General features: G+C 48.9%; 1 protein-coding gene across 3 annotated transcripts in view; it reads left to right on the top strand.

The window, feature by feature from the left end:
* Positions 1-23973, top strand: part of JDP2 (Jun dimerization protein 2) — a 38890-nt gene that overhangs the window by 8234 nt on the left and 6683 nt on the right. For all 3 annotated transcript variants that reach the window (XM_087818999.1, XM_087819005.1, XM_016208691.2), the window contains exons 2-3: positions 716-939; positions 22701-22805. In XM_087818999.1, coding sequence (XP_087675125.1) covers positions 716-939; positions 22701-22805 — 329 coding nt within the window. The remainder of the gene's footprint in view (positions 1-715; positions 940-22700; positions 22806-23973) is intronic.

The following is a 23973-nucleotide window of genomic DNA, read 5'->3' as shown; positions in this document are numbered from 1 at the left end:
GAGAAGCAGGAGACCCTGGAGTATTTTTCTGGTACTGGGCTCCACTAGGAAAACACACGCTAATTAATTCCATCTCCTTTGCCTCAGTCTCCTCCTCACAGATACCAGAGGCACACACTCACACATGCTCACCTTTAACGTCGATTTGCTTCATTTCATATTCAGGGTTTCTTAACAAGTATGCAGAACGGGATGTGTGATTTGAGGGGAGGCACTGTGCCAGACCAAAAATAGCTTCCTCTTAAACAGGTGCAGAGGTGCTTGAGATTCCACAGTTATAATCCATTCTCTTGGGACGCGGTATGTTGAGGTTTAAATCCCAGCTCTTCCAGTTTTAACTGTGTACAGTCCTGGGTGAGTTATCTTTCTAAGCCTCGGCTTCTTCCTCTGTGTCGTGGGCACTGACCCAGTCTTGTGGGGCTAATGGGAGGATTATGCAGTGCCAAGCACACAGCAAATGCTGAGTCAATGAACTGATGGTTGGATTGAGCATTACCTTAAGTGCCTAGGATAACCTTGATATGAATTAATGGACTAAGTTTCCCTCTATAACAAATGGGTTTAAGGGCAGAAAGAGCCACTGGGAAAGGAAGGGGTTCAGGTGGACACTAGTGAAAGAAAGGATGAGGTCCTGGCAAGACATGGGGCCTTAAGCCCCTCATGGCACATCTTCTGGCTGATAGCATGTGTCCTGCTCTTCTCCCACCTACTTCAGGCTGGACTGCCACTCCTCCTGCTATGATGCCTGGGCAGATCCCGGACCCTTCTGTGACTGCAGGCTCTCTGCCAGGGCTCGGCCCCCTGACTGGACTCCCCAGCTCGGCCCTGACTGCAGAGGAGCTGAAATACGCCGACATCCGCAATATTGGGGCCATGATCGCCCCCTTGCACTTCCTGGAGGTGAAACTGGGCAAGAGGCCTCAACCGGTGAAAAGTGAGGTGAGTGAGCCTTGCTCTCCCAGGCAGTATCCAAGGGCAGGATGCCTGGGCTAGAGTCCCAGGGCTAGCCCTACACCCATGTGTGACCTCGGCATTGCTGTTCAGTGTGGGGCCTGAGGACCAGTAGCATCCGTGTCACCTGGTAGCTTGTTAAAAATGCAGAATCTCAGGCTTCACCCCAGACCTTCTGAAATAGAGTCTGCATTTTAATAAGTTCCCCTAGGGAATTCATGGACATGTTAAAATTTGGGCTAGGACAGGATGCTGAACCTGGCTCTGGTTCTTTAAGGGTCAAGGGAAGAGTGATTAATAACAATAATGAATAATACTATATTGGGCTGAGCCAGAGTGGCTCAGTTGGTTGAGTGTTGTCCTGTGCACTGAAAGGTTGCTGGTTCGATTCCCAGCCAGGGCACATACCTGGGTTGCAGGTTTGATTCCTAGTTGGGGAGTGTACAGAAAGCAACTGATCAATGTTTCTCTCTCTCTCTCTCTCTCTCCCCCTTCCTCTCTCTAAGCATGTCCTCGGGTGAGGATTAAAAAAAGTAATAATAAAAAAAATGTAATATCTTTTAAAAAAATAATAGCGATAATAATATATTGGCAATCTCTCTGGTGTGTTGGGAGGACCAGGGGAAATAATGGAACTGTGCACATGCTTTGAAAGTGTACAAAGGAATAACAATATTGGGTTATCTTTAAAAACGATCATTAGTCATGTCATTACTCTAACACCCTTGGCCCCAGGCTGCAGATGAATGTGGGAACTTGGAGGAACGAGCTGCCAGAGCTGGGCTTGGCCTCAGCCACCCATAATCGTCTGCCTTAGATGTTTGCAGGGGACCCACACATGGAGCACTCCCTCCTCAGTCCCTTGCAGCTGCAGCTCTTATGAGCCTCACTTATAGAAGAGCAGCTTTTCCCTGGGGACTGGTGAGAAGCAGAAGTCTCCCGCACTGGTGAGCATTAGTGCTGGGAACGCCCCCAGCCCACTTTCCCAGGGCTTGCAATTTGCTCAAAGGCCTGAGGTCCCCAGGAGGGCCGTTTCTTCAGAGGCCTGACAGAATAGCTGCCCACCTGGAAGGGAGGAGCCAGTGGCGGGAGGTGGAGAGGTAGCTGGGGCAGATGTGGGGGACAAGACGTGGGAAGCAGCTGAGTATCAGGTGCTTAGCAGCTCTGATGGAAAGGAGCATTCATAGGCAGAGGTGCCCCCGGATGGGGGCTCGTGCTTTAGGACAGAGCTCGGAGGGCTGGACATTCTGAAGAGAAGGGCTCTTGAGTGGAGAAGGGTGTCTGCGCTGGCAGGGAAGAGTTGGGTAAATTATGCAGCTACTGCTTGCCCTCGCTTTCCCCAGGAATACCGTAAAAACTGCAAAGGGCTGCTGGGGGCCTGGCCCGGGGTGGCAAACTGGCCGTTCGCATCCTGGATCTGGCTCTCAGATGTTTTGCTTGGCCTGCACAGTGTTTTAAAAGAAACTTGAACCAACACTTCACTTAAAAAGTTGGATTTTAATCTTTGATTTAAAAATTGGAAGATCTGGTCACACCGTGCCCTGTTCTGGCATGGCAACCGCTACACAGAATGCAGAGACCCCCTTCATTTCTTTCCTCTTTCCAATTTGCCACAGGCCCCCACACATCCCTGTTATTACTGATTTTTCTTACATTGTTGGTTTTGCTTTTGTTACCACCAGTTACCTTCATGTACCTTAACTGCTTGGTCCTTACTGTAGACATTTGTACTTGAGACACCTGGATTAGGTGCATTGTAGATGGCCACTAAAGACTGTTGATTTCAAGATGAGACTTGATGGTAATTACAGTCTTATGAATTGATTTTGTAGATCAATGTGCTGTTGATAGCACTTCCTGGCTTGTTTAGAATTCTGTTTTCTTTTTGGAGGGCCCTTGCCTTTGGTCCTTTGCTATTTCAAAGCCCATATCTTGAAAGCAAATGTTTCTTGGCTCTTCCACAGTATAATTGCCCGTTAAAACCAGAACCTGAGCAGTGTCATTGGCTGCTGAGGCTTCAGTGTTGGTGAAAAGCCTTAGTCAGGAGCTGGTCCACCAAAGATTTGCCTGGCAGGTGGAGTTACCACCTCTCCCCTCCGCAAAAGGTGCTGGAGGAGCCTTCTTTTGGGGGTGGGGGGGGAGGCCTTTATTTGGGTTGGGTATTTTTACATTTCACAGCCTCCCCCAAATCAGCAGCATATGCCCTGTACCTGACAGTGACATGCTGTCTTCACAGGCGCCCACAAACATGCCATCCGGGCTGTGAAGATAACCAGCCGTTGCTGGGGCGTATTTGCATGTCTTCTCCCTCCCATCAGGCTGTAGCATCATGGGGGCGAAGGAGACTGTGCTGGCATGAACTTAGGTCAGCCCTGCCCTGGGAACTGACCTCCAGTGCTTCCTAGGTCAGACTGTAGGTGGGTGGGTGGTTTAGTTGGGGGGCTCATTCTTAGAGCAACTGAAAAATAAAGCAGGTAGGGAGAGAAACTTGTCGCTGCAGAACCTTATGTCCCAAAGATTTATTTGCATATGGCAAACTGCCTTTGGTGGATTTTCACATCGGCATTTTAGATCAGTAAAGTTCCTTGAATTATAAAAGACCCTAGGTCACACTTGTTAAGCATTGAATATGTACCAGGCCCTGTGCTAAGTGTTTAACATGCCTGATCTCATTTATTCCTTACCTGATCCTGGCGACTGGGTTTTTCCCATGTTAGGGAAGAGGAATCCTCAGTCCAGGAAGGAGGAGGTCAAGTCACTCAGGCTCACAGCACTGGAAGGTGGCAGAGTTGGAGCCTGGGGTGATGACAAGGCTGCTGCTGAAATTGCCATGTCTCAGTTGTACTGAGCCAAGCACCAGGCACCATACTGGACACACTTTGTGAAATATCTCATTGAACTTGCACAAGAACCCTTGGGAATAATTATTGTTACTATTGTTATTGTTATGCCCACATGATGGATGAGGTTAACAAGGCTTGGAGAGGACCAAGGTCATGCAGCTGGGACGCTAACGTTAGAGCCAAAGCTTTATTCAACCTTATGCTGTGGCTGCCTCTTTATCACGCTGAGGAAGGGGACGGGGTGGAATGAACTCGGCCCCAGAACATTGGATCATTTTGATGACATGGCCCGATTAGCACTGAGCTTACAGTTCTGTGGCCGTATGGTCTCCCAGGCCTGGAGAGAGTGGGCTGAGCTGCTGTGCAGGCAGCCCTGTCCGAGCAGGCTCTTGGACTGTCCACCTTGCACAGGCCTGTGGTCTTTTAGGCCATGTGCAAATATGTGAAGCAATCTGGTAAAAGAAAACTGGAGGAATTAAGTTAAATGATAGGTGCTTTGTGTTGATGTTGTTATTATGTGGTTGACACATAATGCTAAACTGTTTTGGTGCCAACTGCTTGCCTGCAGTCCAGTTGTCCAACAGATATTTGCTAAGCACCTCCTATGTGCCAGATACTGGGAACTGAACCATTAACAAAATAGACAAGCTCCCCCCACCCTTTCTCTTGGAATTGTATATTGCAGTGGAGGCATCCAGAAATAAAAATAAGCAAATTAATATGCAATATAAAAGGTCAGGTAGTAGTCAGTATTGTGAAGAAAAATTAAGCAGACCAAGTGGATGGTGAGTGGTCAGACTGCTGATTTTGATGGCTGGCTAGGACCTGGGGATGTCATGGGTTATGGGCTTTTTAGAGCCCATGCTTCTTTCTTGCCTTCTTTCCTTTCCAATAGTCCTTCTGAAGACACCTTTGCTCTCTGGCTTTCTCTCGAGCTTTTCTTCCTACACTTTTTATTCTGTAGCCTATTCCAGCTGGATTCCTCAACCAGCCCCTATTGGCCTGAGGATTTTGGTCCTTCCTGGGTCATCTATGAGTGAGTGGGCTGCTGTGGCTGCAGGGGCCACACTCTGCCTCTGGGCCTGGAATGCATTTTCAGTGTGTCTGGGGGCGGGGGGAGGAAGGTCAGAAGCTCCATGCTTACACACACGCATATAAACCAGGCACTTACTTAACCACCTTTAGGGACCCCTCACCCTCTATGTCCCTGCACGGCTCTACAGGGGACTCAAGTTCAAGGGAAGTTGGACTAGATGACCTTTTAGGAAAGAGGCTGCAAACTGTCATTCCATGGGCAAGAGTCAGCCTACAGATGAATCTTTTCTGGCCCTCAAAGTGTTTTTTTTTCTTCCTTTTTTCGTTTTTTTTTTTTCAAATTGAATGGAGTTGCTATATTTAAAAGCCAGGAAATGTGAACTTTCTGGCTTCTTTTTAAAAACCAGAATATCTGGCCACTCTAGGCCCACACCCTTATATGTAATGAAAGCTACAGCTGAGTAGCAGATGCTCACTGTATTAGCATGCAACCTTTAGTTTACCACAGGCCCCACTACTCCCTGTTGCCTTATACACAGCCTACTTCACACCGTGTCACCAGCCTGCTTTCGAGTTTGTGTCCTGTATTTAGGTCCCAAGAACAGGGACTGGATGTTACATTTCTTTTTACTTCCACCAACCTGTGCACAGTGCCTTGCATAGATTGTATGTTTGGTATATGCTTGTTGTTTTCAACATTAATCACCCATGTCAGCTTTGTAAGTTACCTAAACTTTCTCTACCATGATTTCTGTATCTCTCCATTCTTACCTCCAAGCATTGTCTGTTTGTTTTTCTGTTTCTGAACTTCAGTGACTTCAGGCAGGAAAGAAGAATACAATGAAAATCAGGCCAACCATTCCCACACTTGGCCGATCCATCAAAACAGCTTGGGAAACTTCTTAAAAATACAGATTTCCAGACCCTGCCCGGGCCCATGGACTCAGAATGTCTGAGGCAGAGCCCAGGGAACCTGTATGTGTAGTAGGCTCAGGGATGACCTTGTTTATTACCTGTCTCCTCAGGCTCTTCTAATCCATGTCAGGGAGCATTCCGAGGGCTTCTCCTTGAGGAGTCTGTGTGGGCATTCCACCATGGACGGCTTTTCTAGCACCTATTCCCCGCGGGGACTGGATCCAGGTCCTCGCCATCTTCAGAGCATGAGGCTGAGACTTACCTGTTTATGGATTTTGATCTGGTTATTTTCCAACTCCTCCAGGAACCCTGAAGGACATTTAGAAAGTTTCCCCCTTTGAATGAAATGTGAATTTGAATCTGTGGACTCTAGGGTGGCCTTGGAAGGTGGGCTCACTCTCAGCCACAGGTGGTTTGTTCCACAAAAAAGACCAAATGTTCACCAAGTTTAGCCTGAGCATAAAAAATTGCCCCCAGGCAGCTGATGTGCTGGGTAAATGTTGGTGTAAGAATGCTTGTGTTTTTAGTGATTTAAAACACAAAGGCAGCCCACTGACATTTTTTAGCAAGCCTTGCATGATTGGTTTTTAATTTGTGGCTCTTTGGAGTAGCATTGGCCTTCTTCCCCCTGACTCAGACGCTTTTTCTGTCTCATACTTGTTTGGCAGAGAGATCCAATCTGTCCCTTTCTTGGAACAGAATCTCCTGACTCGTCTTTGAAATCCTGAATTTCCACTTTAATTCTGTCACTTTGTTAGCACATTTAAAAAAGCTGTTAGCTTTTCTTCCCTCTTTGATAGTTGAATTTGAGGGAGAGTGAGTGATAGCTCAGAGCAGCTATGACTGGTTAACATTGCCCTCTGTGGTATTGAGTCTGATTTGATACCATACCCAGAGCATTTACGGGGCCTCTGAAGCTCTTATTTAACATCAGAGGTTGGGCATACCTGCTGTCATCCTAACACGGGTCACCTTGGAGAGGTGATGGTGGGGATATGGCTGGACATGCATGTTCTTAGCAGAAATCGAATACCTCTGAAAAGTTCAGGAAGTCCCTGCAGCCTTCTTAGATTATCTGTCTTAAGATGGGAATAATATTAGTACCTACCTCTCTCAGCGTGCTTGTCACTATCAAATGAACTCATGCAGGTAAAGGGCTTCGCATAATGCCCGGCACTCACTGAGATGCACAAAAGTTTAAGATCTGATTATAATCATGATTGACTTTTCAGACGTGTCAGTTACGCAAATTAGTTTTATAATTTATTCAAAACGGTTACTTGGGCTTTCATTTCCTTGAGGGCGTTTTGTCCTTGGAGGTGGTGAGTGCCCTGAGTGTTTGTAGGGGCCCAGGTGTCATGGGAGCAGGACACCATTCTGGTTTCCTAACCAGAGGGGCTGATTTGGGGGCCTGTGAAGAGCTCTGGGCTTGGTTGCAGCTTCTGGGTTCAAAGTCTGGCTCCTTTTGCTCACTCCTTGTGTGACCTTGGAAAAGTCAGCTGTTACTAAGCATCTGTTTTTCCATCTATAACAGGAGGAAACGAAATCTCATAGAGTTTCATGGTGAAGATTAAGTGAGGTACTGTGTGTAAAGATGACCTTGATTACAGCGCGTGTGTGTAAATTACTTAATTAAGACTGAGTCCGTTTGCAGTGAATGACACTACAAATTCTGACAGCATTGGCCTTTCCAGTGTGTTGTACCTGTGACCTGGGTTTCAGGAAAGCGAGCAGACTTTCCTGTTTCTGGTTGTTTATGCAGTTTAGATACAGCCCGAGTTGTTGTTTCCATCACAAACTGTAAATGAGAAGGCCCTTCAATCCTCTGGTTTTCCCTAAGCTGCCTTGTGTGACCCCTTATCTTGTTTCCCATGGTGCTAAGGTCACTGCTGGATTTCCATGACCCATCAATTTTTTAACAGCCCTGCAAATTGGCCTTTCCTGTCAATGCTGGTCATCTTACTTTGGCATCCCCAGATTCACTGTCAGCATGGACTTAGAGTTGGGAAACTGAGTCCTCTCACAGGTGACCTCCTCTGGCTGAACAACTCTGGAGTCAGCCAAGTCTCTTTCCCCTCTTCTGTGCCCAAAAGACATAGGACAACTTGGCCTAAGGATCAAGCTTAGTGATTACGGAGGACACGTGGGCAGATTCGGGGAGGCTGCAGAGGTGCTGGGAGTGAGGTCAGGGGCCTCCTCTGGGTTTAGCGACCCCTTGAGGCTGCTCACATCCTGCCCTACCCTGGGACTCATTGACTGCTCTGGTCTGTGGCTGGGTTCCCTTTACTAGGAATAGTGCATGTGCATGTTCTGGGTGACAAGCTCCTCCAGGGTTTGCCTCCATAGCCCTTCCCCATTTCCTCTCACAACCACCACCAATAACCAACCTTGGCTCTTTGGAAGCAATGCAGCAGTGCAGGACTGCTGCATTGGAACAGTTTAGCTCTGGAGAGGTTACAAGATGTTTGAGCTTCAGTTTTCTCCGTTATAAAACTGGGAAGGAGAGATAGACCCCTATCTGACAACACACACAAATTAACCCAAAATGGATCAAAGACCTGATGTAAAAGCTAAAACTGCAAAACTCTTAGAAGAAAACAGCAATAAATCTTTGTGACCTTGGATTAGATATGACACCAAAAACACAAGCAACAAAATAAAAAATAGATAAATTGGACATCATCATAATTAAAAACTCTGTGCTTTAAAGGACACGAAGTAGCCCTGGCCAGTGTGGCTCCGTTGGATGGAGCATCTTCCCATACACCGGAAGGTAGCAGGTTTGAATCCTGATCTGGGCACATGTGGGATATGTTTCTCTCTCACAGTGATATTTCTCTCTCCTTCCCCCACTTCCTCTCTAAAATCAATTTAAAAAATCAAAATAAAAAAATAAAGGACACAAAGTAAAAAGTCCACAGAATGAGAGAACATTTTTGAAAATTATAGATCTGATAAGAACTTATATCTAGAATATGTAGAGAACTATTACAACTCAATAACAAAAAGACAAATAATCCAATTTAAAGATGGGCAAAGTATTTGAATGCACATTTCTCCAAAGAAGATACGTGAATGTCTAATAAACACCCAAAGAGATGCTCAACATTAGCTATCAAAGAAATACAAATCAAAACCACAAGGAGATACCACTTCACACCCACAAGGATGGCTATAATAAAAAAAGACAGATAACCACAAGTGTTGGTGAGGATGGGGAGAAGTGGTAATCCTCAGAAACTGCTGGCAGGAGTGTAGAACTGTGCAACCACTTTGGGAAATGGTCTGGCAGCTCCTCAAAAGGCTAAACATAAACCCACACTATATGACAGCAGTTTCACTCCTTAGGTATACAGCGAATAGAAAGGAGAGCATGCTCACACAAAAACTTGTACATGAATGTCCACAGCTGTGTTACTCATAATATCTCAACAACCCAAATGTCCATCGAATGACGGATGGATAGATAAAATATGACATATCCATACAATGGGATATTATTTGATCATAAAAAGGAATAAAGCACCGATCCATGCTGCAACATGCATGAACCTTGAAAACATTATGTTAAGTGAAAGAAGCCAGTCACAAAGGAACATGTATTGTAGGGTTCCATTGAATTGAAATGTCCAGAATAGGCAAATCCATAGAGACAGAAAAGAAAACCACTTCCATGGTGTCTAGGGCTGGGGGAGATGGGAGATGTTATGTGTGTGTGGAGGGTGACAGCTAAGAGGTATGGGGTGTCTTTTGGAGGTGATGGAAATATTCTAAAAATGATTGTGGTGATAGTTGCAACTTTGTGAATGTACTACAAGCTGTTGAACTTGCTGTTGAACAAGCTGTTGTACTACAAGCTGTTGCCCACTTGGAGTGGGCAAATTGTATGGTATGTGGTATCTCAATAAAGCTATTTTAAAAACTGGGAAGCAGGGTATCTACCTCAGAGGTGTGGGGAGGATTAACGGGGATAATGTACGTAAATCACCCAGTGCCTGTCGGTGCTCCAGAATTAGTAGCTGTGGTTAGTAGACCCCTTTCCAGCCAGCAGCAGGGGGAAGGTCAGGATCTGGTTAGGGCCATTTCCTCCTCTTTCATGTTTATTGCTAGTGGCCATCTAGAAGCAATGAGAGCAATTGGGCAGGATTTTGTATGGAACTCAGGAGGAAATGTGGAGTAATCCTGGCTACTCATTAGAGTCTCCTGGAGAGTGTTTGAAAAAATACTGACCCGTACCCCAGAGATTCTAATTCACTTGCCTGGGTGGGGCTGGCAGGTGGGTCTAGCCTGTAGCCGTTGGTGGAAACCCCTGGTATAGTGTAAACCGGCCCAGGCCTTTGAAAGAATGAGGGTAGCTGCGTTCAGGACAGAAGGCTCACTTGAGCCGCGCACTTTATGGTTTGCAAATTGCTTTTGTAGACATTATCTCCTTTAATCTGTTCAATAACCCCATGAAGTAGGTGTTGTTAGTATTATTAGTTGTTAGGGAATCAAGGCTCAGCGAGATTAAGTAACTTGCTAGGGTCTCATTTTTAAAGCATCGTTTTATCTATTTGTTTTTTTAAGAAAGCAAGATCCACACACATGCTCGGACCTATTAGCTATCAAACCTAACACCTTGGGGAGACCACCAAGGTGACCTCTCGTGCCAGGCTAATCTATTTTGCTTCAGAACAAAGCTCTTCCTGCTACTTTTCTATAACTGATGAGCATCCTGAGTGGAAGGCAAGGTGATAAAACATTATTTACACATACAGTCATGCGATGCTTAATGAATGACAGGGATGCATCTGAGAAATGTGTCAGGCCATTTCGTCATTGTGGGAACATCGTGCACATACACAAACCTGAATGGGACAGACCACTACACACCTAGGCTATGTGGTATAGCTATTGTGTCCGGGCTAGAAGCCTGTACAGCATGTTTCTGTAGAAAACAACGTAAAATTAGTTCAAACACGGAAGAAAATGATGTAATCAAGACATGCAGTAAATGTGAGATGTATGAGGCTGCTGTTGGCATAACATGACACACTGTTTTATAGCAGACTTTTTTTTTAATATCTCTTTATTGATTTCAGAGAGAGGAAGGGAGAGAGAGAGAGAGAGAGAAACATCAACGATGACAGAATTGTCATTGATCGGCTGCCCCCAGCATGCCCCTGACTGGGGATTGAGCCTGCAACCCAGGCTTGTGCCCTGACTGGGAATCGAACCATGACATCCTGGATTCTAGGTTGATGCTGAACCGCTCAGCCATGCCCGGCTAAGCAGCAAACTTCTTTTTATAAGTAGAAAGAGTGAACACTAAAATAATGATAAAAAGTATAATAAATGCATGCACCAGTAACATAGTTATTTATTACCGTTATCAAGTATTACCTACTGCACATAATTGTGCTATATATTTTTAAAATAATTCTTCAAAATGTCCATACTACCCTAAGCAATCGATATATATATTTTTTATTATTATTATTGATTTCAGAGAGAGGAAGGGAGAGGGAGAGAGAGAGAGAGAGAAACATCAATGATGAGAATCACTGATCGGCTGCCTCCTGCACGCCCCCTACTGGGGATCGAGCCCGCAACCTGGGCATGGGCCCTGACCCAGAATTGAACCATGATCTCCAGGTTCATAAGTCGATGCTCAACCACTGAGTCACGCCCACTGGTCTGTGCCATATCTTATATAACTGGCAGCACAGTAGGTTTGTTTACACCAGTATCACCTCAAACACCTGAGTAATGCATTGTGCTAAGTTGATATGACGGCTGTGACGTCACTAGGCAATTGGAATTTTTCAGCTCCAATATAATCTTCTGGGACCACTGTCACAGATGAGGTTCATCTTTGGCCAGAACATGCAACGCATGACTCTGTGTGTGTGTGTGTGTGTGTGTGTGCGCGTGCGCGTGTGCGTGAGCATGCATATATACACACAGATATATGTGTATATATATTCACACACTGTAACTACTGATCTGTGTGTTTAAGGAAAGCATAAGACAGGAGTAATTTGGAGCCTGACACTGTCAGAAACCTGTAACCATCCCTCATAACCTCTGAGTTAAAGGTTTTGCGTCAACCACAACTCATTGTATTATTCTTAATGGAGGACTATAAGTATATAATACAACTGTGAGCCCCTTAATAAAATATGGCCCTTATCTATTTAATATATATGGTATCATTTCAATAAGAGCCTTCTGCTGAAACCAATCTGAAATCCACTGATTTACATCAGCGCTACTCAGAGTGGGGTCCTTAGAGCAGGAGCACCAGCATCTGGGAGCATGTCAGAAGTGCAGATCCTTGGGCCTCACCCTAAACCACTGCAGCAGACTCTCTAGGGGGTGGTGCCCAGAAATCTGTGATGTGACAAGTCCTCCCAGGAATGCTGAAACTCTGCATTTAGATGACCTGCACGTCTCAGCTCTGACTGGCAATGATTGTCCCTGAGAATGGCTGCAAGGGTTCAACACCACATTTTTCTCCAAACCTACCTCACGCTTCCTGGAGGGACCCACAGACCGTCAGATTCTCGTTAACGTGTGTGGTACCTGAATCTCTGTAAGGCAAGGTTGCCCTGAGTCAGCAAACACTGTAGCATTTCCAAACCAGTTATTTCCAGGTCTTGAGATCCTCCCCGCTGCCAGCATTCACACCCTAAGGGACTTCCTAATTAATTAAGCTACCGAGTTTATCAGTAGGCTGGCTTCTTTTTTGTTTTAGAAGGAAGAAGCAGACAGACTGTTCTGATGCCAAAGGAGCTCCCATTTGCTGTCTGGCAGGGAGTTCTTAGCAGCTCTGGTCTAAGAACTGCAGGGGGGTGTGGGGGGGTGGGAGTGGGGGGGGATTTCTGCTCTGTTCCTCCCGCTCCTCCCCCATCTGCCTGGATGCTCTGAAGCCCTCCCATCTCTGAACTTTATTTGCATCCATTTCATTACATATATCACTCATGGTGAAATCATTTTTCCATCCTCGAAGCCAGGTATCCCTGGCTGTTAATTTGTCTGGCCACGTCACCTGGGTGGGATTTTTTATTAGTTCAGTACCTGCAAAGTAGAGGTCGCCGTTCTGCTCAGCGGTTTGTGTTATCTGTGCCTGGTGCCTGAAAGAAATTGGCTGAAATCCGCGTTTTAGCAGCACAGCCTGCAAACAGATTAAATGGCACTGCATTGGTGGAGATAATTAAGCTAAGACCTTGGTTTTCACCTTCATGATGAAAGACAAATGACTTCCAAGGCTTTAATAGGATGGTAGGACCTGAAATATTCTTCTCCTTCAGCCAACTCAGGACTTTCAGAACATCCCTGTTCATAGATAGTCTTTGCAACAGCTGCATTTTCACTTAATTATAGACAGTCATTGTGCAGGAGCTCTTGTCTCTGTGTTGGGGGTGGTTGTTTTTTGCCCATTGTAATCAAGGCATATTACACCGCTTGTTTGTGTTATTGTTAAAGACTCAGTTTCGGCTGTCTTATTAACTCTTTATGAGAAGAAAACGGGTTTTTCCTTGAAGCCAGATATAGCGTGCTTTGTACCAATCTTTGGGAGGTGGGAGAGTCTTGTCAGGGCCACTGTTTCTCTTCTTTTTTCATCTTTAGAAGTGATTGTCAATTTGGCAAGAAAATCGAGTGATTGCCTAGTGGGAAACCAAACCTCAATTAAATCATAAGTACAAAATAGGCCTGAAATAGACATATTTCAATAAAAAGGAGCCATCATTCTTTAAATAACTCTTCTCCAGCAAAAGAACTTCCAGTCAATCATGGTCCCTTTTCTCTTCAATGTTAGGTTTTCTGCCGGCACCAGGGTGATGTTTCCTCGTTTCCGCCTCTCCCTCACCTTAGTAGTAACAGTGTTTGCTCTGTCCTTAGCAGGACCATTGCAAAAGCGTGTCACCCTGCCCAGCCGGCTTTTTCGGGCTTTGTTCCAAACACAATGCTGTCTTTTCTCAGCAGTGGAAGCGAGCTGTTCTCCAGTGTTTTCTGAGAGAATGGCCTTTCCCTGTTCTGTTCATATAAACCAGCCCCGTCCCCCTGCTGCCTGTTGTTTTATGGGTTCTCTTAGTCCCGGAGAAGATTTCTACTGAGGGGGCGGGGTTGGGAGGACCAAGGTCAATGCTTTATCCTGCTGAGATGTGAGCAGACAGAGAAGCCTTTCAGATGGATCCCCCTGTGGGCTCTGATGCCCAACAATGCCAGCAGAGTCAGGCTTTCAGTAAAGAAGGCATTCCCTGCCTCTTTCCAGAAAGTGGTATGTTCTGGTTGGTACTGTCCCTGTCTGACCCAGGGACCTGGGCAGACTCACTCCCTTTCTCTGAACTCGAGTTCCCTGACCTGCAGGTGCATCAGGGACCTAGGATCTCCAGGTCTCCTCAGTTCCAGAACCTCAGGATGGAGCTTAGCTGACAGTCCCTCTGCTCCCTGCCATTTCCTGCAGATGCCAAGTGCACTGAGCAGTTGCTTATCCACCTGCACCCCTAGCCAGGGGAGTGGAGTGAATCATCTTGGCAGGTGGAGCCCTTGCCGCTGCCAGCTCTTGTTTGCAGCCTTCACCTGGTGGGTGGCTCGGCTGGTTTGATTCTTTGAGTGAGCATGGCGTCCAGTGTGTGGGTTGGTTTGTAGGTGACTGTTTGATTATAGCCTGGCATTGGGGGAGTTGGAGTAAAGTGGAAGGAGCACCAGACTGGGAGGCAGGAGTCCTGGGTTTTGCCCAGGTCACAGATTCTGTGGGTCAGGCCTCCCTTTAACAAACATTTATTGAGCACTACTGATGGCCACAAACTCAGCAAGGTTCTGAGCATACAAAAAGTAACAAGACATAGACTTTATCCTCATGGAACTCCCAGATTAGTGGGGGAGGCGGGAATTGAGTCTAGAATACAGCACAGTAGGGGCCAGGATAAACTCAGAGTTCTGTGGGAGTCCAGAGCAGAGGGACCTCCCCAGCCTGGAAGGGATAAACATCAAGGAGGACTTCCTGTAGGTGGTGATGCTTGAGCTGAATGTACAGGCTTAGAGTAAGTCATGGGGACAGCAGGGGCAAAGGCATGAAGCTAGGGGAGTGTAGGGTATACAGAGGCTTAGCATTGCAGGAACATGGAATGTAGGGTAGGGATAGACAGGAGGTGAGACCATAGTAGGTGGGGACAAGTCACGAGGATACATAGCATTGCTTGACACATTAAGGAGCTTGGGCTTGAGGATAATGACCTCCCCCTCCCCCCCATACACACACACACACACACACACACACACACATGAAAGGCCAATAAGTGGATCAGATTTGCATTTTAGAAAGATCCTTTGATGCCTGCAATGAAGGGTGGTCATGCCAGGTCAGGAGGTTACCCAGGAGGTGGTCCAGGAAAGAGAAGAGGCCTGGAAGGTAGCAATGGGGATGGAGAGCGGGGAGCAAATCTGAGGAAGATTTAGGATACAGGATTGGATGGCCCTGTATGGTCAGAATTAGAATAAGGAGAGGGACAGGTGAGATGTAGGCCCTGAGTTTCTAACCCCAGTGAATGGGTGGGCGGCAGTGCCCACTGGGGTAAAGAACAGAGGTGAAGTCTCCGATTGAAGACCCAGACTTTGAGGGGCTGAGGGACATCCAGGTTGGACGTCCAACTACCAGTTGGATGTTTGGGTATGAAAATAAAGTTTGGATGGCCTTAGTGTGTAGGTGGCGGTTGAAACCACATGAAAACAATGATCCATGGGTGGTGCGTGAGGGAAGCAGCAGGCCAGGGAGAGGACTCTGGAACACAGTGGCCTGCAAGGGATGAGCAAAGGATCCCAGGCAAGAGACAGAAAGGAGAGGTCAGGGAGATGGGGAAATTGCAGAAAGAGGGAGTGATGCCCAGTCAGGCAGAGCCAGGAGGCCCAGGGGGTCTGACCAGGGGGTCCTTTGGACTTGGTCATGAGGAATCAGGTCCTGTCCTCAAGCGTGAGCCTTGGAGCAATCCCCTTCCTTTCGTGGACCTCAGTTTCCTCATCTGTAAAATCTAGAGGTTGGCCTGGGCGCTTGTCAAGAGCCTCTTTCTGGCTCCGAATTGACTATTTCTGAAACTTCTTAAAAGGGAGCACATGTTGCCAAGCCAGCACTACCCCTGAAAAGTGAATGAGTAAAACCCAGGGACATCAGGGCCAGGTGGGACTTGGGGAGATTTTAGTCCAGCCCACTGATTGGAAGGAAGCGTGATGGAATAGAATGGAATCCCTGTCTGTTCCCAGCTGGGTGACCTAGGGCAGAAACTTCACCTTGGGGATGGAGAGTAAAATGAGGCCCACATTACCCACCTTGCAGAGGTGTTTGAAGGTTAGTGAGAAGTAGGAGCTATTGTGTTTGTTAAGGACAAGACCCAGGACAGGAGAGGTGAATTGACTGGCCCAAGGTCACGAGGAATATAGGGCACTGTGGTGGCTAGAACCAGGTGTCTGATGACCAACTCCTGTGGGGTCGCTTGCCAGGGGTCATAAATTTGCAGCCCACAGCCAGTGCAGCCCACAGATGTGTTTTGTTTGGCTCACCCAGTGTTCTTTTCAAAACAGAATTCGTTGCCAACATTAAAAATTGGGAGATTTTACTTAAAAATTCGCATTTTCAGCTAGTCTTGGAAACTTGGAAGATTTGGCAACACTGAGCATGCATTGCCCTGGGGCTAGTTGGGGTGCCTCTCTGTGGGCCATGGCCCCATCTAGTCCTCTCTCACCGATGGTTACTGACTTGGACCCTGGAGGTGACTTGCGTTTGCAACTGAAGCCTTAGACTGACCACATTTGTCTTGAATTTGCCCTTATGGCCTTGTCCTTGTTCACAGGAACTGTCCAATATTTCACAGCTGAGGTCCAGACCTTGGCTATTTGGAGGGCAAGGGCCTGGCTAGAGAAGATGGGAGAGAGTGAAGGGCAGAGTTTCCAACAGCTTAGCCCCAGGGGAGATGCTGATTAGGAGGGCCTGGCCCCTATGGGTTCAGGGGGTCAGCAAGGGTATTGGACGAGGGCTCCTTCCTCCTACAGGAGTGGGAGGAGGCCGAGGGATTCATGGGCTCCAGCTGGCTGGCCTCCCCGGTGAGGTCCTATCCCTGGACTGCCCAACTTTTTGTTGGTAGAAGGGGGTGCAGGGAGTGGGGAGGGACTGCTCAGAGCAGCCTGTTTATATGGGGGAATGTCTGGTATGTTTGGTATTTGGGTGTTTACTTCCCAGGGTGCTCATGGGTCCCTAGTGTTGAAATCTGTCTCCTTCATTCAGAGGGGCGGACCCTGTGGGCCTAGCCGGGGCTGGATTTGGAGGCCATGGAGCTGTTACTCCAGGTCTGCTCTCTGACAGCTCGATGCCACGAAGCACCCCCACCTGCTTCCCCTCGCTCAGGTGTTCTTTTATGCCAGAATCGGCCCATGGGTGCTGGAGGCTGGTGCACCCCAGGCAGCACTACTTCTGTCTCCATGCTTCACCTGGGAAGGCAGCAGGGAAGCTGGCATTTACTAAACCCTTCCTGTGTCCCAGGCTCTGGGTTGGGACTTAGTTCTTATTACAAACCTGTGCAGCAGGGCTCAGTGTCACCCTCATAGAAATCAAGTGACTTGCCCAGGAGCACACAGCCAGTCTGAAGCAGAGCTGCCAGGGGATCCAGGCCTCTTAGACCATAAAGCCCATGCTGCCAACCCTGAAGCCGTGAGCCTCAGATGAGCCTGGTCTCTCTGTGCATGCTACAGTTTCAGCCTGAGAGAAGCCTTCCAGACCTTCCGCTGCTCTGATTAGTGCTGGGGATTTGATTCCCCCTCCACTATTTCTGCTTGTCACCTGCTTTATTGCTCTTTTCTCTATTGCTTTGTCCATATGACAGTTTCTGTATTTTCAGTGCCTCAGGTTAAAAAGTATCATTGCTTTTTCTCATCTTATCCATTTGTGGGTCCCACAAGATACATTTTTAAAAAGGCTTATGAAATGTCAGAATTCACAATCACATCTAAGCAACTTTTGCCACCATATGAAAGTCACATGGCCTACAGACGGGCCTGAGAAACAGGGCCGCTGGTGAGGATGAGGCAGGAGCAGAGTGGAGCAGGTAAGCCCCCTCCTTAAAACCGGGCAGCTTCAATGCTACACATTCACTGTTAATTGTGCAGTATATAGTTTTTATTTTAAAAGACCCACATAGGGAAAAACAAAATGGTCATCACCCTCAGAATACAGTCCTATCACTAGGATAGAGCTGAAAGGGTGAGGGGCCTGTTACCATGTGTGGGGGGCTCAGACCACCTGCCCTTCGAGGAGCAGGAGGCACTCAGGCCTTGGGGCCCAGCGGCTGTCACTGACCTTCTAGGCAGCGTTGAGGTCTTTAGTTTCCTCATCTGAAAAAGTGGGGAGGAGAAGACTATCCTGGGTAGTTTACTGAGGCCGTTTAGCCCACTGGACTCCAAATCCAGGTATTTGACTCCCACTGAGGTGCCCTGCCTCCACTTGCTCAAGGCCCTTCTGCACCTGGCTGCCACTTTCCCAGCTGGTCTAGAAGCATGACTCCTGGGGAGCAGGGATTCTCCCCTGGACCACTGGGGACCACCTTCTACTCATTTTCACCAGGTACCACCTGACTTCACAAGGGTGGGACCCTGGAGTCCTGGCAAGAGGCAGAAACCTTCTCAAACTCCCTCCAGGCAGAGGAGTTTTCCGGATAGATTCCAGTAGGGGTGTGCACCCTGGACCCCAAGGACAGGGAGCATAGTCAGGCCTCTCCGGGGTGGAATCAGGAGGACTAGGATAGTTCTTCCTCTGTGCGTCTGTCTGTCCACTTAGTGTGTCTATACCACTGGCCTCTGTCCATGTCTCTGTGTGTGTCGCTGGGGCTCTGCCCTTGTCTCTTTCTCTCTTTGTTCTCTATGTTTCTCTCTTTCCTCTTGGTCTCAGGTTCACCTTTCCCAGTCTGGAGCTTTTGTGAGGCAAGCAAGATGCCAGGGCAGGACATTCAAGGAGGCACTCACTCACTCTTGGCTGCTGACCCTGCCCTTGCACGAGCCCCAGAGGCAGCGCCTCCTTAAATGTGCGTAGCAGGCACCTTCCTTGCCTCACCCTGGTTCAGGTCTTGTTTTTCTCTCTGTCACCTGTTCTCTTTCTTTGCCTCCCTGACTCCCTCCTATAGCTGGGTATGTGTATCTCTCTTGTCACATGGTCTCTGGTCTCTGCTCATCCCCAGCAACTTGATCTTTTTGCTCCTCTGGGCACGTGGCTGAGGTTGGTTGCTCCCAGTCCAGCAGTCCAGTTTTAAATTTCCAGGAGGTAAATACAGCCCCACTCGGGTCAGCCACTCACACCTTGCCCAATCAGCTGTGGCCAGGGGCCTCCCAGCCCTCAGCCGGGGCTTGAGAACAGGATTCCTGAGGTGGGACAGCTCAGCAGCAGGGCCCTCTTGGCACGGGTCCCCAAGTCCCTTCAATATGAAGTACGGCCCAGGGGTACCATCAGTGCTGAACATGGACAGCTTTGCCCCAGGCCTTCCTGGGAATTTGGGAAAAACAGAGCCAGAACTGTTTGAGAACAGAAAAAGTATGCTCCCTTCCATCTCCTAACCCCCATCTCTTGGTTCTTTAAATGTATTGAGTGTCAAGTTGCCTCCTCCTCAGACAGCCTGGTTCTTCCAGCTGTATCTGCAGGAAAAACGGTCATGTCCCATTCTGGGTTCCAGTTTTAGATGCCTGGACTGTGTGTGATGAAAACAGTCTCCGCTCTCTCTCACCCACTCGCCTCCAAATGCTTTAATCCAGGAGCGTCCAGGAGGAGGGGCAGCAGCTTGGACTCTGGGGATAAAAGAAGACTTAGAGGAAGGGGGGGTCTCCAAATGGGCCCAGTTTGGGGGTGGTCCAGGCCACGCAGGCCCAAGCAAAAGGAGCCAGAGTTAGCCCATGGGGGTGGAGAAGGCTGAGGGGCACTGCCCAAGCCCATATTTCTGGCAGGGCCTCAGCAGCTGTTTTCTCCATGTCCTCTGGGTGGCTCTTAAATAGCAGCAGGAGGTTTTGGGGGGAGATGCAGCACAGTGTCAATGGGGAAGGTGTGGCGATGGGGCCTTAGGGCCATTTCTTGCCTTATTGGGAGATGTCAGCCAGGGCGGAGCAGGATGTAGGAAAGGCCTGGGGACAGGCTGGGAAGCTGGTGGAGGCTGTGGAACTGGAGGCTTTAGGCTTCAGTGCACAGTCTGGTTGCTTTCAGGGCCTGCTCAGGATTCGTGCAGACCTGCCGCAGCCGTCAGTGTGCTTCTGAGGAGACAGGCCCCAATCCCCAAGCTTTGCTTGCCTCCTGCAGACAGACAGAGGCTGTTCCAGCAAAGAAGGCTCCTTATGAGCTCTGGGGAAAAGGTCATGCAGATACAAAAATAGGCAGTAAGTCCCTTTTTAAATTATAGAATCCAAGCCTGTGTTGTCTTTCTCCGGAATCCTTTGTTCTTTCATTCATTTGACTAACATTTGCTGAGCTCCTACTAAGTGCCACGTTCTGTGCCAGGTGCTGGGGATGCTCAGGTCCCCAGCAGGGAAGACAGGTACCTATGTAAACAGAGAGTTATGGTGGGATGGGATAGAGACTCTTACAGCAGGGTACTCAAAGTGCTGTAGCAGCATAAAAAAGGAGTTAATTTTATCTGGGAGTCAAAGGGGCCTTCCTAGAGGAGGTGACATTTGCTCTTGAAGGTTGAGTGAGAGTTTTCCAAGTGGGAAAGGAAGGCCATCTCAAGAGGGCCTGGCTGGCTTGGAGAAAGGTGAGGTGTTTAAAGTACAGGGTGATGGCAGGAAGGGATTGCTGTGGCTGGAGGAATGGGTGGAGCAGCCCTTGTCTGGGCATCAGCCTGGCCCAGCTGATTTCTTTTTTTTTTAAATACATCTTTATTGATTTCAGAGAGAGGAAAGGAGAGGGAGAGGGAGAGAGACAGATAGAAACATCAATGATGTGAGAGTCATTGATACAGCCCGCAACCCAGGCATGTGCCCTGACCGGGAATCGAACCCTGATCGCCTGGCTCCCAGGTCGACGCTCAACCGCTGAGCCACACCCAGCCGGGCGGCCCAGGTGATTTCTTAAACTTCCAGTGTTGAGCCTTCTTTGCATCTGCTGCTAGAGCAGCTTCCATTTGCCCCCAACTTTATATAGGATGAGGCCCTGCACAGGGGTGGGGTAGGAAGCTGGGTCTTGGAGGAGAGGTTGTGTCTCCTAGGAAATGGCAGCTCTGCCTGAACCCAGGGTGCCCCAGGGAGGGGGTCAAGGCAGTGCTCAGGTTGCACACATCACCTTAGCAGTTTGTGGGCAAACCCTCTTGGCAGAGGGGAGATTGCACCACCTGCCACTTCCTCCAGTTCCTTCCCTCTGGCTGTCGTCACGGTTACCTCTGCTTTGTTGGGGGTGAGGTTGAGGTTGGGCGGAATCAATTTTGTCCAGGTTTCTATTTTCCCAGATGCAGGTCAGCCAGAGGAGCTGTCACTTCTGGTTCTGTTTCAAAGGAGGCCGAGGGGCTGGGAGGTGCGTGGGTGCGGCAGTGTTGACAAGGCACCTCTCCAGCCAGCCTCCCAGGTGGGGTGGGAGTGGGTCAGGGAGAAGCTCAGAGGTGGTGGAGAAGGAGAACGGGCTGCCCTGCCAGGGTCTGTGATGATGGCTGTGGGTGCTGGTCTCCAGCCCAGGCCCTGGGTCCTGACCTCCTGGAGCATGCCGGGAGTGCATGGAGAGAGGCTGTTTATTTTCCTGGCCCAAAGCCCTTTCGGCTGAGACCTTATTCCAGGCCTCAGGCTGCCAGAATCACCCCCACTGGCTTGAGAAGTGAGAGAGTTGGCAAGCCCAGGGCAATCCGTGACCTCTCTAATGGCCTCTCACCCTAGGCTGTCCTCAGTCCAGCTGGTCATGTGTGTCCTCCAGATACTCCTGCAGGTAATGGACCATGAGAGGCATCACATCAAAGTGATCCCGATGGGCTGGGGCTGTGTGGGCCAGTGGTCAAGGGCAGAAAGGTTGAAGTCACAGAAATCCAAGTTGGAATGCTGACTCCATTTTCTAGATGAATGGCCTTGGATATATTGTTTAGCCTCAGTATCACCATCTGTCAAATGGGACAGTAGTAGTGCCTTACTCATCAAGCTTTGATTGCAAGGACTACATGACCTATGTTTAAAGCACTTAGCAAAGCAGGCAGCAAACAGCAGCTGTTATTATTGATGATGAAACAATAACTGCCACTTTGATTGAAAGCCAGTGCTGGTGGGCAGAGTTTCCTCCTTCCCACGTTATGGGCCCTCTCCCATGCTTGATGCACTTGCTAATATGTCCTGGGGAGAAGTGAACCCAGAGACCAGGAGGCCCCTCTGCCTGTGTCCCACGCAGGGCACTTGAGGGGGCCCTGGGATCCTGGGATACAGGTGGGTGGTGTCCTGGGGAGGAACACGCAGGGGAGAGGATTAAAGCCAGGCGAGGAGGCTGGGGGACTGTTTTGTTGACAGGAAGATAGATCCAAGCGTTTGGAAGGGCCAAGAGGGAGGGAGAATGTACCTCAGGGAGGTGAAAGTGGGTGGGGGCAGAATGCAAAAGTTGTGCCCACGCCCAAGGTGGTTTTAAAGGAAGTGCTGAGAACCACTGGCCTGGAAAATAGTGCCCAGAGGGCTTGGGCTGGGCAGGAGAGCAGACTGTCACCCTTGGGCGCCACCTCTGTGTGAGTAGACTCCCAGGCCCAGGCCTCCTGAACTCCAGCAGAACCATGCGGCCCTGACTCCCCCAGGGGTGCGCACCTGCTCCGAGGGGGCCCTCGGGCTGCGGGGAGGCGTTTCCATCTCACCACCCAGAGGCAGCAGCTGGCGGACGGGCGGCCCTCACTGCCGCGATGTGGGTGAGGGGGGTTGTCCACCTGTCTGTCTGTGAGTCAGGAGTGAGCTGCTCCGGGCCTGCGTCCGTGTCTAATCAGCGGCTCTCTGCCCTCACAGCTAGATGAGGAAGAGGAGCGGAGGAAAAGGCGCCGGGAAAAGAACAAGGTGGCGGCAGCCCGATGCCGCAACAAGAAGAAGGAGCGCACGGAGTTCCTGCAGCGGGTGAGCCGGGCTGCGGGCCAGGCGGGGAGTGGGCTTGTGCACTGTGGGCCAAATGACATCAGCAAAGCTGCAGGTCAGCGTGTACCTGGGCATCTGCCCAAGCGGCCTTGGCCCCTCTGCTCTTCCCTGCCCCGGCCTAATGCCCCTTCCCAAATCAAGACAGCCAAGGGCAGCTGAAGCAGCTCTGGCCCACGCAGGTCCCTTGGGGGGCCAGAGAAGGTAGGAGGAGCCAAGTTCCCTCCACTGAGGCTAGACCTTGGTGCTGATTGACCAGGATGGCCCAGGACTGGTACTACCCATTTTGGTGCTCTGGTGGCTGCCAAAGTTGTCTAGGGTAGGTGCTGGTGAAGTGGGTGATAACACCATGCGTGTGGGCCGTGGACATAGCACCTGGGCAGAGGCTGCAGGAGGCTCCTCCAGCTCTGCCTCCCAGCTGGCTGGCCTCTGCTCCTGCCCCCGGGGACCAGAGATCAGCTCTGATGCAAAGGCTGGGGGCAAGTTGCCTTTCGTCGGCCCTCAGAGCAGGTCCCTGCCCTTCCATTTGGAATGTACCAAGCAGGGGTTTGTTCTTTCTCTGCTGAGTCCCATTTCTCAGGCCTTTCCCAATTCTCAGAAATGGTAAATGGCAGTGAAGGAACATGACCAGAAAGCTAATTAGGCCAGGCGGTAGTCTCTCTTGCCTTCCCACCTCCAATCCTTTCTTCATTTCTAAATGATAATAGTAACAATATATAATAATAACATCATGGGTCAGGCTCTAACCTACAGTATGAACAATTAACAATAGTTGCTCACATTTGTAAAGTTGGGCACTGTGCTAACTGCTATGTGTCTATTATCTCATTTTATTTTCATAATAATTGTACGAGGTATGTGTTTTCATGATCCTCTCTCTACAGATGGGGAAAATAAGGCATGGCAAGGTTAAACGACTAGCCCAGATTCCTCAGCAACTTAGTGGTAGAACTGAGATTTGAGCCTGAGGTTAACTTCAAAGCATTTGTTCTTCACACTCTGCTATACTGGCTCTAACTCATTCATTCATTTGTGCATTCATTCGTTCATCTATTTATTCTTTTACTCTTACATTGACTTGTTGACAAGTATTTTTAAGTGTGTACTAGGTGCCTGGCACTAGATACACTGCGGGAGACACATGTAGAGCAGA

Source organism: Miniopterus natalensis, chromosome 1 (assembly GCF_054644295.1).
Source record: "Miniopterus natalensis isolate mMinNat1 chromosome 1, mMinNat1.hap1, whole genome shotgun sequence".
Classification (NCBI taxonomy): Eukaryota; Metazoa; Chordata; class Mammalia; order Chiroptera; family Miniopteridae; genus Miniopterus; species Miniopterus natalensis.
The sequence above is the reverse complement of the archived record's forward strand: the minus strand, read 5'-3'. Positions and strand labels throughout refer to the sequence as shown.